The 16,797-nt window shown below is 39.0% G+C and overlaps 1 protein-coding gene across 1 annotated transcript in view; it reads left to right on the forward strand.

Annotated features, from left to right (window-relative positions):
* Positions 1-15,475: 15,475 nt before the first annotated feature.
* Positions 15,476-16,797, forward strand: part of MEGF10 (multiple EGF like domains 10) — a 120,707-nt gene continuing 119,385 nt past the window's right edge. Inside the window, exon 1 of the mRNA XM_065873223.1 lies at positions 15,476-15,591. Coding sequence (XP_065729295.1) covers positions 15,476-15,591 — 116 coding nt within the window. The remainder of the gene's footprint in view (positions 15,592-16,797) is intronic.

Consider the following 16,797-nt stretch of genomic DNA (forward strand, 5'->3'; position numbering starts at 1 on the left):
TGAAAAGATGACCAGCAGCACAAGGTAACATACAGATGAAGGATGTGGAGAGTTGGTTCCATCAGAGATTTCTATGAAGCTTTTAGTGAAAAGACCAAAGAATATTTTTACTTATGTCCTGAAAACATCATTAATTAGATATGGAATGAGAGAATAAATTATTGCAAAGAGAGAAATAAGTTGACAGGAAGCTTATGTAAAGGTTTGAATTTCAAACAGTTAGGGAGGCGTACATGTTGACCCAAGGGAATCATAGAAATTAATCATAGACCCTTTCAAATTAGCAGAGCAAGAAAAATATAATCCATGCAGGAAACTTTTTCCATCCTCCATAGATTCTTCAATTGAGATAGGCTTCATGTATAGTTTAAATCCATTATATTTTATTTTTCCTTTTAAAATTAAATGATTAGAAAGTTTAAAACCTTGAACAAATGACAGTAATATAGTTTATAGGGACTTATTCATAAGAAGGAAATTAAGGTATTCAGTATGATGGGGTCAACTTAATCTTGAATGCTTTGTGCTGCCTGTAGTTTCCAATATTTATGATAAAATGAAGATACTACTATTAGAGATTTTGAAATTAAAAAAAAGAGTCAAGGAAGGGTATTTATAATAAAGTCAAAAGAGAAATGACATTTAAAAGATCAAGAACGGAGGAAGGGAAGAGATTTTAAGAAATGTCATAAATTGCAAAGCCTGTGGCCCTGCAGAGTTCAGAACTCATGGCTTCAGTTCAAATACCTTTAGCTTTTTTGGTTCAAATTGCCCTTAAAGAGTTATTAGAATCTGCTTGAAAATAAAGGTATTAATCACCATGAAACCTGTAACTATATTGATGTTAATGTTACAGTTTATTTATTTATTCTTAGCGTTATACTTGGTGTGCATTTATGCCCACCTGTGCTTTTCATTTTCTTTCCTTATTTGGGTAATGTATGACACATGTACATTCGGGGTCCATTAAAATCTTCTTTGGCTTGTATCACAATGTGACCTTCATTAAAGACCATCAAAGGCCTTAGGTAGTTCTCAAAATTGAGCCTAGGGCTTCCCTGGTGGCGCAGTGGTTGAGAGTCCGCCTGCCATTGCAGGGGACACACGGGTTCGTGCCCCGGTCCTGGAAGATCCCATGTGCCGCGGAGCGGCTAGGTCCATGAACCATGGCCGCTGGGCCTGCGCGTCCGGAGCCTGTGCTCCGCAACGGGAGAGGCCACAACAGTGAGAGGCCCGCGTACCGCAAAAAAAACCAAAAAAAAAATGGAGCCTAAAGTTCTTTTCCTTTCTATATTTCAAGGGTATATTTAAAATGACTTTATAATATAAACCTTCCCTTTTCTAAACTATGTTTATATTGCACTTCATGAACGCGTTGAAGCAGGGTGGTCCTTCAGTTACTGTAGACTGTAATAATCTGCTAATTATTGAGGGTTTGTTCTGGTGTGTTCCCAGACATTGTTTTTATGATGAAGTTTGCTGGGATGGGTCCCTCTACCAGCCCACACAAAAAGGCCCTAGGAATTGTGCTCTTCAGCCATGAGGACTCAACTCTTCCCAAGAGTTCTTAGCACAGCAAAAGGCTGCCATTGAGAGTTTGGTTCCATTGCTCCTTTGCCCCTGACTCCTGTACCTTTCTTTGTTACTTATATTGCGTGAATCCCAGCGCATCCTGGTCCCTCTCTTTGCTGCTCTCAAATGTATACTCATGGTCAACTCACTTTGCCCACAGCTGAGATGAATATAGGTCTACAAAAATCATGACCAGATGTAGCCATGTGTGAGCAGGGGTGCTTACTGAGAATAAAGGAATGCCAATGAAAAGAAAACCTTTAGGTTTTAAATGAATTTACAGAATAACTAACTATTAATTAAGCCCTTGAAAGTGTCCATAGGTTCTCTATAGAAACAACATAATTTTTTTCTCTAATTTTGAACAACTATTTTTCTAGCAAAGGTTTAATTGTTTTTCTATGTTTATATTCACTAGTATTGTAATCATTTTATTTCAACTCCAGGATTTCCCTTTGTAGTAGTATAGTTTAGCAATTAGATGGGATAAAATCTTGAAATATTATTGAGCCCTCCATATGTGGTAAGAATATGTAAAGATGAACAGTGTACTCTTTTGATATCAGGGAGTTTACCAGCTAGTGGAGAGATGAGTAAGAAAAACGTGAATAAAATAGTGTGTGTTATTACTCTGACAAAGTCCACATCATCTACTCCCCGAATGCCCCAAGGATTATGAGGGTAAAGAAGAAGGATGTCTAGGTTGGCCTGGGAGCTCTTCTAAGAGGAAGCAACCTTTGATTCTTGAGGAACTAGTGAGAATTAAGTTGACCAGATAGTTAAGGGCATTCCAAGAAGAAAGAACAGCATGGGGAAAGACATAGAGGAGTGAGAACGTGTAATATTTTGGGAAATTCAAGTAGCAAGGATTGCTCAAGTGATATTTAGAAGTGATATATACCTGTGGGAATTTGCTGGGTGATAAGGCTCAGTTTGGGCTTTACCACAAAGGCAAGCTCTCAAAAGGTTTTAAGTATGAAAGTGTGATGTTCTCATATGTGTTTTGAGAGGGTTGGTGGCAGCATGGAGGATGAATTGGAGATTAATTGGAAAAAGGATAAATTGATCAAACTGAAAAACTAGTCAAAAGTTAGTGGTTCTAGGCCTTGGTTTTAAAACCTACTTTATCTTTACAACAAAAGGTCAAACTAAAGGACCAATACCACAGAACTGTTTATTGCTGTAGTTAGAATGAAGAATGAAACTAAGTTAATAATAAATGATAGAGGCATATATTTCTCAACTCTTTATTTTGTATTCCAGTGTTAAAATAAAATTAAAAACTTAATGACTCAGGAAGAGCCCCCCCCCCGCAAAAATACTGGCCATTTCCTCATTCCTGATAGAAGTTTTTGATAAGCTATAAAAGTGATAACCAATTTAAAATGCTGGGACCATACTAAGTAGATACAGTTGGACTGAAAATGAATTTAAAAGTACATTGGAAAGCAGGTAAAAATCGCCAAATGCTATGTTAAAAAATAATTATAAAATCATCCTAGAATATACAAAGCTTATAAATACTTGCAGTAAGAGATAACGACTCTTGCAGTGATTTTGCCATTGGAAAATTGCCTTAAGCCCTAAAAAATAATGAAAAATAAATTAATGAGAAACATTTCCCATAAGAAGATCAAGCATATTTGGCTGAGAATGAGAGAGAAAAATTAAAATGCCCGTAAGAGTTGTAAAATTATGCCCTATTTCAAAGTAACAAAGTCCTCCCCCAGAATTTTTTTAAAAATAAAAGGTACTTTAAGTTATATAAGAGATGTACAATGGACTCATAGTACATAAAAATTATTAGTTCTGGAAAAACCCATAATTTGAAATATATGTATTTTCAACAGATTTTTATTTGTTCAATTTACCAATTCCAAATCTTGCTGGAGAAGTCCTACCAGACACAAACCTTTTTCTTCTTTAAACTAGTTTTCTTTACTTAAATTCTTTATTCAAGTCTACATACTTGACTCTTCTCTATAGTTTATTTTTATTTTATTTTATTTTTTTTTGTGGTACGCGGGCCTCTCACTGTTGTGGCCTCTCCCGTTGCGGAGCACAGGCTCCGGACGCGCAGGCTCAGCAGCCCTGGCTCACGGGCCTAGCCGCTCCGCGGCATGTGGGATCTTCCCGGACCGGGACACAAACCCGTGTCCCCTGCGTCAGCAGGCGGGCTCTCAACCACTGCGCCACCAGGGAAGCCCAATAGTTTATTATTCTTTAAAGTTATTTATTCATTCATTTGTTCTTCATTCATTCTTTTGCCCTCCTCTCTGTGAGGTGCTGTTCTAAGTATCAAGGACATCACAAAGAACCAAAAAGGAATCATTGCGCTGAGGAATTGGGGGAATGTCCATTTATCTTTCATCAACTCCTTTGCCTCAGCCATTAGCAAAACTTTTATGAGGCTGTGTCCACTCTGCTCCTTCTATGCAGAGATTGGGTGGACATAACTCATGGTGAGCTCCGCCTCCTTGGAATGAGAAAGGGCATTCACGAGTTACCTGATTAAAGTCTTGGCCATTTGTCAATATTTTAGAGTTAAACTTTTATAATAACCCCAGGGCCTATAACTTGTATATTTGTATCCTGTTAAGACTGGCATCAGCCGCAAAAAAAAAAAAAATTTTGTCTTTATTGTCTTTGTGTGTAGCAATTCAGAATATTGTGCAAGATGAACTGATAGGATCTTGCATTTTGGTCCACTATTAGGCTAAGGAGAAGCTATTTATGAAATAGGTTTGTGACCTTGGGCATACATGTAATTTCTCTGGATCACAGCATCATCATCTGTGAAATTAGGGTACTGGACCAGCTTCCTGCTGACGGCCATCTTCACACAAAAATCGATGAATCATAGGCATTCTGGAGGTTTATAAGAAAGGCAAATGGAAAATACAACTCTCATTTTAAGTCTCCTCGCCATTAAACTGCTTTCCTGACTGATATGTCTGAACAGGAAGTAAAGCGAGAGCGAATCAGTGACCCATCAGTGATCAAAGTTTGACACTGAGCCAGACTAGAACGTCAGTCGCTATACCTTCCTGTCCCCGTGCCATCCAGATCCTGGATTTCCCTAAAAATGGCAGAGAAGGACAAATAAGATACAGGGAAATCAGAAGAGAGTGTTATGGATAACGTGAATGAAGGAAGTAGTATGGAGAATGTCTCTTAACTTTCCTATCAATATGCGATTGTTCTCAAACTATTATTCAGGGTTGTTCTCAAACTATTATTCAGGGTCAGACAGGGTCAATTCTTGAATAAAAGATCTGTCTCAATACCACAGGAAGTGGTGCTGCTGCTTCAGCATGTGGCACTTCATCTACTAAAACAAAGCCCTATTTTTAAGAGTCATAAAGTTGGGGTTTGGGTTGTGGCTTCTTATATTTGCACATAGATGCTGTTGGTGAGGAAGCGGAAGTGGGAGAGATGGCAGCCCCAGCATTTTCTCCAGAATGTCCTGCCAAGTGCAGCTTTGAGTAATTACCTTCTGCCTACTTACACTTCCTCAGCAATTTCCTCACATTTTATCCCAAATCTTCAAAGCTTTTGCCCATGTGGACTTAAAACCATGTGGATAAAAGTGTCCAGACTCTTTTGTGGCAATGCCTGCAGCTAGAGATGTCTGTGGTCACTCTGCATCCTGGTCTGGATTAGTGGTTCAGAACTGAGTAACCCTGGGAAGAATAGCAGTGGAGTTCCGCTGTCACTGATTATTTGCAACATCTGTACAGTCTAAACATGGAAATACCTTAAGTACTTTCTAATTCGCATTTTCAGTTTTGACCAGGAAGTTGCTTGGTCACTTGAAGAATCTAACTTTGAATGAATTTGCATTTCAAGAGGCTCCAATGCACAGATGGAGTATTATTTTAGGAAGACTATGACTGTTATACCTGATGGAGAGGTATTAATAATTTGACTGGAGTTAAGAAACCTGAGTTCTGTGATCTAGTGTCAGACCACCCCACAGACTAGCTCCGTGATCATGGTCAGGTCATCCTAACTTGGGCCTTCAGTTATTCCGTTCATAAAACGAAAGGATTTTGACTGGATTCCATAAAACCATAAACTGTAACTTTCTGTTCTATTTTTTAGCACAAATGCTTTGTGGAACCCAGGATATGTGTAGTGCTCTGGAAAATTTTGGGGAGCCAAATGAATGTTAAAAACGTCAATTAAAAAAATTTTTTTAAAAAACACTTCAATTATATGGCCTGTTATGAAGTATTAAAAATAGAGGAATGGTATGTGTGTGTGTGTGTGTGTGTGTGTGTGTGTGTGTGTGTGTGTGTTTGCCTTAATAGAATCTAGATAGATGCAACTGACAGGAGAATTTTCTAAAATCTTGGTTCCATAGAAATTCTTTTCCTCATGGGGTTTGTGTTCCTCTGTTTTCTTCTCTAAGAAATGATCTTTGAGGAAAGTAAGGCTTGACTTGGATTGCTCAGCTGTGCCTAATGGTGAGTGTCTCAGGAATTGAGGGTTAGCACAATGACCTAGAGTTGGACGAGCAGGTCCCCCTTGTCATGCCAGTGATGGGGGCAGATGAACGTTGTCATCTTTCCTACTATAGCAGCATGCACCATTGAAACGGACCTGCCCGAGAGGAGAGGGACCATGCAAATACTTGGGCTTCCTGTTATTGTTCTGTCCTCCCACCAGCCCTGCGTGCAAGGAAAGACCTAAGATGCTGAGACACTCAAAAGTATCCTGCTGCACATCAGAGAATTCTACTGATATTTTCTCCTCTTACCCTTTAATTTGACTTTTCCTTTCTAAAGGAAATTGCCTTATTTTGTCATTCATTCTGTTTCCGTTGGATTTTTTCCTGCTTGTACTGTGTCAGGGTATTGGTCAAACCTGAAATGTCCAGCTTCTTTAATTAGTATTGTTGGTTGAAAGAAAACAAAAACCAATAGTCTCCCTTTCTTTCTGGGCTGATCAAGTTCTATTTTCTAGTTCATTTTTCTTATACACATTTATTCCTGGACTGCCTGAGGTCTCATGAAGTGTTTGGATATTTTAACTTGAGTAAATCTTAAACCATGATATTCAATGCCATTCCTGACCTGGCTCTAAAATTCCTTTTCTACTCACTTGATTTTCTACTCTGTGCTCCAGACAGCCTTGCCCATTTGCTTTTCCCTCTGGGAAGCTGCTTTCTCTTGCTTTTGCTCCTACTCGTTCCTTTGGGTGCAACCTCCCCTGCTCCATCTACCCAGCACAGCCCTCAATATGCTTTTACCCCCACTCTCCAGCTGGAAATACTTTCTTAACGTCCATACTTATTTTGTAACCTCTTTTGACCCTAATCATAATTTTTATTGCCTTGTTATTACTATCCACATGATAGGGCTCTCACATTAGATTAGAAACTCTTGGAGGGCAGAAATGTCCCTGATCACTGTCTGCTGATTGAGAAAACAAATGTTTGTTCTTCAGCAAAGGCTTTGAACAATGTCTATGTGAAACATTGTTAAAATAATTACATTATTAGGACAGTTGATGAAATTTGAATTAGGTCTATAGGTTACATCGTAGCTTAGCATCAGTGTTAAATTTCCTCAGACAGTTGGGTTACACATAGGTGAATGTTCTTCTTTTTAGAAAATGTAAATTGAAGTATTTAGAAGTATTTGCATATGTACAAATTACTCTCAAATGGTTAAAGAATATGTAAATATATTGCCTATGTATGTGTGTAGATAGAGAGTGATAAAGTAAATGTGGCAGAGTGTTAGCAACTAGTGAGTCTGGGTGAAGGGCACTCTTTGTTCTATTTTTGTAGCTTTCAAATATATTTGAAATTATTTTAAAATAAAAAGTTAACAAAATGAAATAATGAAATTTTATATGCCATCTAATCAAAGATAATCACAGAAGACTAGGAATAAAGGAACATGTATTTATAGATGAAAAATTAACTTATGGAAAAGTCTAGAATCCATTCATTTAATATTTTACAAATGACATTGCACAGAGTACATGATGAACTCTCCAAGTTGTGAAGCAGATCAACTCTTCTGGATAGTCAGATGCTAAATGGTTAAGGATAAATGGCAGGATAATTTGGGACAGTGCTTTGTGTGGAAAAGCAGCAGATGCACCTTAAAACACAGGTATTGTGAGGTCATGCCTCTAGGGATGCAATAAGTCAAAGTGCAATTAGAAGTCGATGGGCTCTTGCCAGGAGTTCTAATGTAGAGAAAATATTTCAGAAGCATTGCAGGTGGTTTCTTTTGTGTACAACTGATACTGAAGATGCCAACTAAATGGCAGGCATTTTTGAGAGCTATTTTGGAAGTCAAAATACTTTTGGTATAGACATATTGAAATATAGGCATATTGGATATCTATTGCCGTATAACAAATTAACTTAGTGGCTTAAAACAACAAACATTTATTATCTCACAGTTTATGTGGATCAGGAATTTGGGAGAAGCTTAGTTGGTGGGTCTGGCTCAGGGTCTCATGAGGTTGTAGCTGGTATTTCAGCAGGGACTACAGTCTTCTGAAGGCTGGAGGATCCACTCACATGGCTGTTGGCAGGAGGCCCTCAGTTCCTCACTATGCCCATCTCTCTATAGGGCTGCTTGAGTGTCTTAATGACATGGCAGCTGGCTTCCTGCAGAATGGTGATCCAAAAAGCAAGATGGAAACTGCAACGCCTTTGATGACCTAGGTTTGGAAGTTATACTCTGTCAGTTTTGCAATATCCTATTGGTTACATAAGTTTATTCATTGTGAGAAGGGTTTACACAAGACAGAATTCATTGGAGGCCATCCAGGAGGCTGGCTACAACAATAGAGTATAATTAGTGCTGCAAATCATAGCTGTTTGAAAAAGGGAAAGAAGGAGTGTATCTTATAAAAGGGATAAAGGGCTTTTTTGTTGTTGTTGGATGGGCCAAAAAAATTAGAGATCTTCATGTTGGGAAGAATAGGTAGGAATATTACTGAGGAATATTAAATTGTGAGAGTTTAGGAAAATCAATATAATTTTATTTACTGAATTCTGGAATGAGAAGTAGTGTTTGAAGTTTTGAAGTTTGAAGTCTTTTTCTAATAAAGAAGAGGTGTATTGTGTTCCCAGTAGGAGATAAAAATACACTGAATCAAGAAAATATAACAGGGATTGAGAATGGCTTAAACCCAGAACAGCTCTCCCAGTTATCAACCCTATTTTCTAGTGTGTCTCCCAATCCTGACAATTCTTTCTTTCATTGCTCTCTCACATACTTCCCATTCCTGAGGCTACCACCCTGGGACAGGCGATCCCACGTCACACCCGAAGACACTAATCTCCACTCACTTTCTTCACCACCAGGAGGCAATCCCTTGGTTGGATTTTGAACACCTACTCTGTGTTAATCTTCAGAACACCTCTTTCATCAAATAATGCACCCTGCTCACAGACTTAAGTGTATTCCACTGCAGACAGAATAAAACCATCTGAACTCCTTAGCCTGGGGCTCCAGACCCTTTATCAAGAAGCTCTTCCTTCCTTTCTAGCACTGCTTCTCAAGATTCCTTACATGACCTCCTGCTCTCCACTCTCAAGGCTTGACTCCCACTTTTCTCTCTGCCTCGTGGCCCCTCTCCATTGTATTCATTTGCCCAAAGGCTTCCTTTAATCCTGATGTGATGCTGAGGGCAGATCGCAGATGTTGCAGCCATGTTCGAATCACTGCTCTGTTTTAATTAATTTCAGGTGAAACATTTAATCTCAGCCAGTGAGATTATGCATGTGAGGTACGAGGTGCAAGGTAGGCACTCAGTGATTTCTAGTTTTTCTCCTTTTGGAAACTTTCTTTTCAAGTTTGACCTCTTTCATGAGCCTTCACTGCTCACATCGATTTTTCTATCTTCTTAAAACTCTGGCAATTCTTTCTACATTGACTCATTTGTCAAATAATTAAATAATTATTAAAATAATTATATTTTATTTATAATTATATTTTAATTTATAATATTTTATTTATAATCTTTATAATCTTCCTCCATAGTAGATTTTGAACTATTGAAGCTAGAGACCATGCTTTATAAGTCATAATACTCCCCGCAGTTGCTTGCACTTAGATCCTTAATGAGTACTGTTTGTGGACTTTTTTCCATATGTTGTAGGAGATGGATTTACAGGGATGTCGTAGAGTACTTTGCAGAGTTGATGATGAACGGGTGACCACGGCTTCCCCAAAACTCTCCCTTAATGCCACCTAGATTACACCTGTGGGGTGGCTGGTTAAGTAGGTGAGGCTGTACCTCTATGTTACCCCAGCAGCTCTTTCAGTCTTAATCCTTAATTGTGGCTGCATCCTGCTGCGTTGAGATGGCCAGCGGTTGTGGCTGTTCTCCGTGTGGTGTGAGCCCCTCAGGGTATCTCAGTGCCTGGCAGCCTCAGGGGTTTGCCCAGTTTTTGCTTGATGTGAAGTGCTCAGTGAATGCCAGAAGTGATATTAAACACCCACTTCATGCTAATGTGTTGGTTTTTTTTTTTTTTTTTGGTTGTTTATAAAATCCTTATAAGTTTATAAAATAGGATTTGAGAATACTTTTCTTTTTTTAAATGTTAATAGCCACACTCATTTAACTTTTATTATTAGAAGCTTCCAAGGAATGCTGGGGGGCTGCCATTACAACATGATTTAGTTTGACTTAGAAGCATATCTTGGTTGTGGTATTTGATGTTAGCAAAATGATGTGAGGATCCCCAGATGAAAATAGATAGCATTTTACTGCTTCCAATGTGTAGTTATGCTTGAGTAAATTAATACGCTATTAGAATAACTAGCTTTGGGTGGTGAAAATAGAAATCAGGACAGTGCCTCAGGGCTTCCTTTTATCGGCGAAGTAGTATTTCCGTGGAAGTTGTCGTCTGAGGTTGTTCTTGGGGCAACCGGCAAGCGTTACTCTTTTGACATCTTGACTACCCTGAAGCTGGACCTTTGATACTCCATTCATAGGTTCAGAGCTCCAGGAAGCATACAGCACTTCTGGGCAGCCTTTCTGAGTGATTCAAGGTAAAGCTAGTACATCCTTTACAGATAACGTGATAGAGTGATCAGTAGACTAGGTGACTCTTGGTATCCAGGGGGGAATTGTGAGAATGTGGCTGTTCTTAATCAGTAAATCACTTTCATCGAGAGAACTGTGAGAGGATTTTAGAGTAGTGAGCTTGAAAAAACAGTGGGTGAGGGCATCCAAGTTATTTCTATGTGTGCACTTAATGATTCTAATAAGGAAATAGATTGTAGAGCCAGAAAGAATTGTCTGGAATCATTTATCCTTCTGTTGTTGCAAAAATAAATTAGCGAGTCAACGCCCCATTATTTATTTCTCCCTAACACACTCATAAAGAAACTACTCCCTGTCATCACAACTCGGACTCATCCATTGTAAGGATTTTATTCAACCTGATTGTTTACTGAGTTTTTTGTAGTAGAATAAGCAAAGCCTGCCTTCCCAGTAGGCAGTAAGAGTTAACTCTGCCTGCTGTGTTTCCTCTTTCTAAGAGGAGCACTTTAGCAATGCTAATCAGTTCTACTGATTTTCTGTTTTGATTTTTCCATAATAATTAAGTGAATGATATGGAATGCAATCAAGTTTGGCACTAGGGGGTTCATGCAAATGTCTCTTTATTTTTTTACATTTAAAATTTTGTTAAACTTAAGAGGCAAATTATTTGAAGGCAAAGACTGGGTGGGTAGGGGTAGCTCAATATCCAGTTTAGAGTTTTGAATATTTTCAGAATGTCTGTTTCAAGGAAGCATATCACCACTGTGTTGCCTTTTATTTTCAGTTGAAATAATGCTATTTTTTAAAGATTGTGTTTTGTTTTCATTTGCGCTCTAAGATTATAGTATCAGACAAGATGGCACAGCTTAAAAGAGAAATGAGGAAGAAAAATGTTTATTGAAGTTTTTTCCTTCAGGGTAGACACAAAGGAAAAAAAGGTACACACGTTTACTCATCAAAACCTATAGGGCTTCCCTGGTGGCACAGTGGTTGAGAGTCCGCCTGCCGATGCAGGGGACACGGGTTCGTGCCCCGGTCCGGGGAGATCCCACATGCCGCGGAGCGGCTGGGCCCATGAGCCATGGCCACTGAGCCTGCGCGTCCGTGACGGGAGAGGCCACAACAGTGAGAGGCCCGCCTACCGCAAAAAAAAAATAAATAAAATAAAAAAAACCTATAGAAGAAAACAAATCAAAAAGGGAAAAGGTATATGAAATGCCTTACCCACTTGTTTTGATTGCCTATCAGTGACAAGACAAACAAAAGGAAGGACCACCCATGTTTCTGAATATAGGGAAATATTTCATTTCTATACTCCTTTACAGCTCATTGGCACATTTGGGAAATGTCTTCTCCCACTACCATGTATCAATATAACATATGAATTATTTCCTCAAATGATTTTAATCAGTTCATGTGAGTTTGCACGATCCTTCTTTCTTGATTTAGCAATTCTTTTTGCTTTGAACATTTTATACTTTAATGTAGATGATTCTAGAACTCAGTTAATTTTCTAATTTTGGTTTGGAAAAGGCTTTGGGAGTAAGAGACGGAGTGACATATATACAATTTTAAATATACTGATATTTTTCCTTCCATGAATGCCGCCGGCAACTTTGCAGTGCAGTTTGATTTTTGTGTATGCTGAATTTCAGAAGTAATAAGGAGGTGACCAAATTCTGCTTTTTCTTTTTTTTCTGCCATCCCCTTAGTGAGGTTAAACCCTTCACGGGGCCATGCATCAAGTTCAAAACAAAAAGAGATACCAAATTAACGCTAAAATTTTTACATTGAAAGAGAACACAGGGACTTTCCTGGTGGCTCAGTGGTTAAGAATCCGCCTGCCAATGCAGGGGACACGGGTTCGAAGCCTGGTCCGGGAAGATCCCACATGCCGCGGAGCAACTAATCCCATGAGCCGCAACTACTGAGCCTGCGTGCTGCAACTACTGAAGCCCACGAGCCTAGAGCCTGTGCTCCGCAACAAGCAAAGCCACCGTAGTAAGAAGCCCGTGCACCGCAATGAAGAGTAGCCCCCACTGGCCGCAACCAGAGAAAGCCCACGGGCAGCAACGAAGACCCAACGCAGCCAAAAATAAAATAAGTAAATAAATAAATTCATTAAGAAAAAAGGAGAGCGAGAACACAGCCTCTTCCTTTTTCTTGGCAGTTTGATTCATTGCTTCCAGCAATTTCCAACTTTACAGACTAAACATTTCTAATTGGGAAATGGATGGTTTGAGTCTGAGTTGGTGACTCAGGATATAAACTTTCCAATTTGGGGTAATTGTTTGTGAGTAGTTGGCAGATTACTGCTGACCAGCTCTTGTTTTGTCTTTAGGAAAGAATGAAAGTTAAGATACATATTTCACACTTCGTTGAAACAGAATACTTACCTGACATAGATAAGGCAATGAGACAGAGAGATATTTGCCATGCTTATTTGTTACAACCAAAATATAAAAGGTTTACTTTTTTTGATGGATGAGGAAAACAGCACAGTATATTACATGTCCTTAACTGTGAAATGGGGATGATAAAATTACCTACGTAATTTACTGTGCAGATTAAATAGGTAATTCACGTAAAAGGTTCAGCACTGTGCCTGGCACAGAGTAATAGGTCAGGAAATGTTAGCTGTTATTGTCTATCATCATCATCATTACTTTGTATTTATTTCTGTTAAGTAGCATAGCTTCTTTAATTATATAATGTTAAGCTTCAGATTTTACAACTTCATGATGGTTAGCCTGTGAGAAACATCAGTAATTTGAATTAATTTATAAGCAATATTTTGGCTACTCATTTATGCTTTATATGTTGGAATTATTTCATAATGATTGAAATCTCTCAAAGATTTCACTACCTCTCGTAGTGGCTTACACTATCTTTTAATTATCCTACAAATCCATGACCGTTATTCCTTATTCCAAATCAAACATTTTCTTTTGTTTTAGCCTTTGTGGATTTAGAGATAGGTAATTTGTCATAATATACTTAATATACTTGTGCTTATAACAATCTTGATTTTAAAGAACTTAATACTTCCTCATTTAATCTATTGTCTGGAATCTGAAGGATAAACTATTTCCTAAGGTTAGGTGTTTGCCCATATTGTTGTTTATTATTTGTTTGTTTTAAGATAAACTTACCTTTTAAAACCACAAGATTATTATTCAATGAGTTTGGTTCCCAGACACTAAAAACTGGTAACCTCATGGTGTGGAAAATTAGTACAACTTCTCAAAATGCCAGCTCTCACCCAGAAAATAACTGCTTAGTCCCATAATCTGACCAGTTGTTACTAGTTTCACCAGTTTACCAACAAGCAGGCTAATGGTTGTTTTCCTTTTTTTTTTTTTTTTGGCCTCCCAGCATATGGGATCTTAGTTTCCTGACTGGGGATTGAACCTGCACCCCTTGCATTGGAAGCGATGAGTCTTAACCACTGGACTGCCAGGGAAATCCTGGATCAGCTATTTCTATGTCCATTTTTATAATGATTATATAAAATCATTTTATATAGTGTGACAAACTTTTCCTCCTCACTAAGAGCCAGGTTCCCCACACCCCTGTCCTCCCCTGCCTCCCAGGAGGAGGGCTTATGTGCTTCCATCTCCATGAGGGGCTCACCCTCCACCCAAGGGGCCATATCAGGCATCCCTCCTCACTCTTACTCCCACATCAAACACCAAGTCCTGTCTATTTCGCCTCCTGAAAAACTCCCAGAGTCACTCAGTTCCCTGCAACCCCAGTGTTACTTCCTTATTTCACTCGCAGTGGTGTCTCACCTGACCTCCCTCTAGTAGTCTCCTCCCGCAGGTCCCTCACCCCCTGAAGCCAGTGATCTTTCAAATGTCACCCTGTAGCCTTTCCTAGCTCTCGGTAATCCTCGGATGAGGTTCACATACTTTACAATGTCTTATAAAACCCATGGTGATACGCCCCATATCTTTCTCCAGCTGAGCTAGTTTGAGCTCCCTAAGTGTACCTGACCTTCCCTCACCTCCGTTCCCTCTGCCTGGAACATTCTCCTCCCTCTTCTCCTGTCTCCTTTGCAGGCCTAACTCTTCTGAAGATATGTTGCTAATTGTTTTTCCTTTTTTGGTCTTTCTTCCTCTCAATAGTAATACCAGGTTCATTTTTTCTAACACTGATCGCCGAACACCTTTACACTTTTTTTCTATACACCTATGTAGAAACCTCTATAAAACAGCTGGTTTTGTCTCTGTTCAGCAGATGGGGAGACAGAAGCACTAAATATAAGAAATGTAAATCATGATTATTAAATTATAAAGACCTTGATGGGCAAGAGACAGGAACTAGATGTGTGTTTTATGGCCAGTGTCTGCACGGTGCCTAGGATAGAGTGGGCATTCAGTGTACGTTGAATGAATTATTGAATGACTCTCAGTTTAAGCCTGAGGTGCCTCTCTCTTGAGTCAATGGAGCTTCTGTTTCATTATTTATCCTCTAGGACAAATGAGGCCAGATTCCTCTGTGTGCCCTCTTCTTCCAGAAGAGAAATATGCCTGGTGAGAGAATCTGGAAGACTGTGTTGCTCTGAGCTGTTTGGGTAGATTCCTTTAATGTTAGCTGGCATGGATGAGAAGGTCTCTTGTTATGGTGGCAATTAATGATGATTTGCACTTTTTAGTAATTTACAAAATGGTGACCATCCTGACAACATAAGAAATATCTCTCTCTCCTGGACCGTGAAAGCTGGTGACCCATCTTAAATCCAAGACTCGTTATGCATGTTTCAGCCCTAGTAACAACTGGTACTGAATAGTTGATGTGCTCAGAAGAATTCTGTTTGGGTCATTTTACCGCATCTTTAATTTGGATTATTTTTCTTGTAGGTTGTTCTTCAGAAACAATGGTTATTTCTTTGAACTCATGCCTGGGCTTTATCTGTATACTGTTATGCCACTGGATCAGGACAGCATCATCTCTGAACCTTGAAGACCCTAATGTGTGTAGCCACTGGGAAAGGTAATGGTTTTGAAAGTAATCTGAGAAATAATTTCTGATAGATTCCTTTATATACTCTCATTATCAGTACCATATATAAAATTAGAATTTGAGAAGAGATTATAAAATTGCTTATATGTAAAAATCATTAGTTATATGTAATAATTAGACAGTATAATTCACCTTGGTCTTAGAGAATATATATTATGTGAAGAAAACTTGATATACTGATTCTAACACAGGTGCAGTTGTAAGACCAAGGAAAACATTAATAGATTGATTAAAACGGCCTCCCTAAGGTCTTCTCCCTGCTCTGTATCTGTTTGCAATAATTTGGTGGAACTGGACCTATGCACGGGAACCAATGAGGGAGCAGTGGAAGACAGTGTGGAATAATATCCTAGAGTGTTGAAATGAATGGCATAAAAAATTGTGCAGTAGGTGGCCTGAAAGGGAGACATGATTTCTGGAGGAACTGGCAAGGCTGCATGGAAGTATTGTCCTCTGAGGTGTCTTTGAAGACCTGAATAAGACGAGTAGATGGCAGTGATTGGGTGGGGTTCTAGGATGGAAGGTAGTTTGAAACCAGTGCCATGCAGACCACTAAGGACTGTGCCCAGTAAAACTAGAGTCAGTACAGGATTGAGGAGGGCAAGGTTGAATAGATTATTTGAAAGCAGATGATGTAGTATCCAGATCTAGGTGATTTGCAGTAGGAAATACAGAAGAAGTACAAAATAATAGGTCATCTTATAGTCCCTTTTGGAACACAGAAACAGCACAAACCATTTAGTGATACTGCAGTGCAGTCAAATGCAGTTTACTGTGCTCTCACGTGCTACTTGCATTCCTAGGAAAGTGTGTATCTTTATCCGAAATTAACATTGCACTTGCAAGTTGTTCAAGCAAATAGAAGGTGTCAAGTACTAGATTTGTAATAGCTGTAAGTTCAATGACATCAAACTCTTGGTCTCTTTTTCCTGTCACCCTCAGCATCATGATGAGTACACCACAGAGTAAACATTCTAATCGCTGTGTCACCCATGGGTGGGATGCACAAAGCTCAGAGTCTTGCAAGCACAGCAGCTGTATTATTCTATAGGGGCACACTGGTTCCTCACTCATAACGTTATTTTTCGGTGAGGGCTCGTCCCCATCTCCATTGGCAGTATTACATTCAGGGTAACAAAAACATATTTTCCTGATCAATCAATAGAGTTATATAGC

This window comes from Phocoena phocoena, chromosome 3, assembly GCF_963924675.1.
Source record: "Phocoena phocoena chromosome 3, mPhoPho1.1, whole genome shotgun sequence".
NCBI classification, from domain to species: Eukaryota; Metazoa; Chordata; class Mammalia; order Artiodactyla; family Phocoenidae; genus Phocoena; species Phocoena phocoena.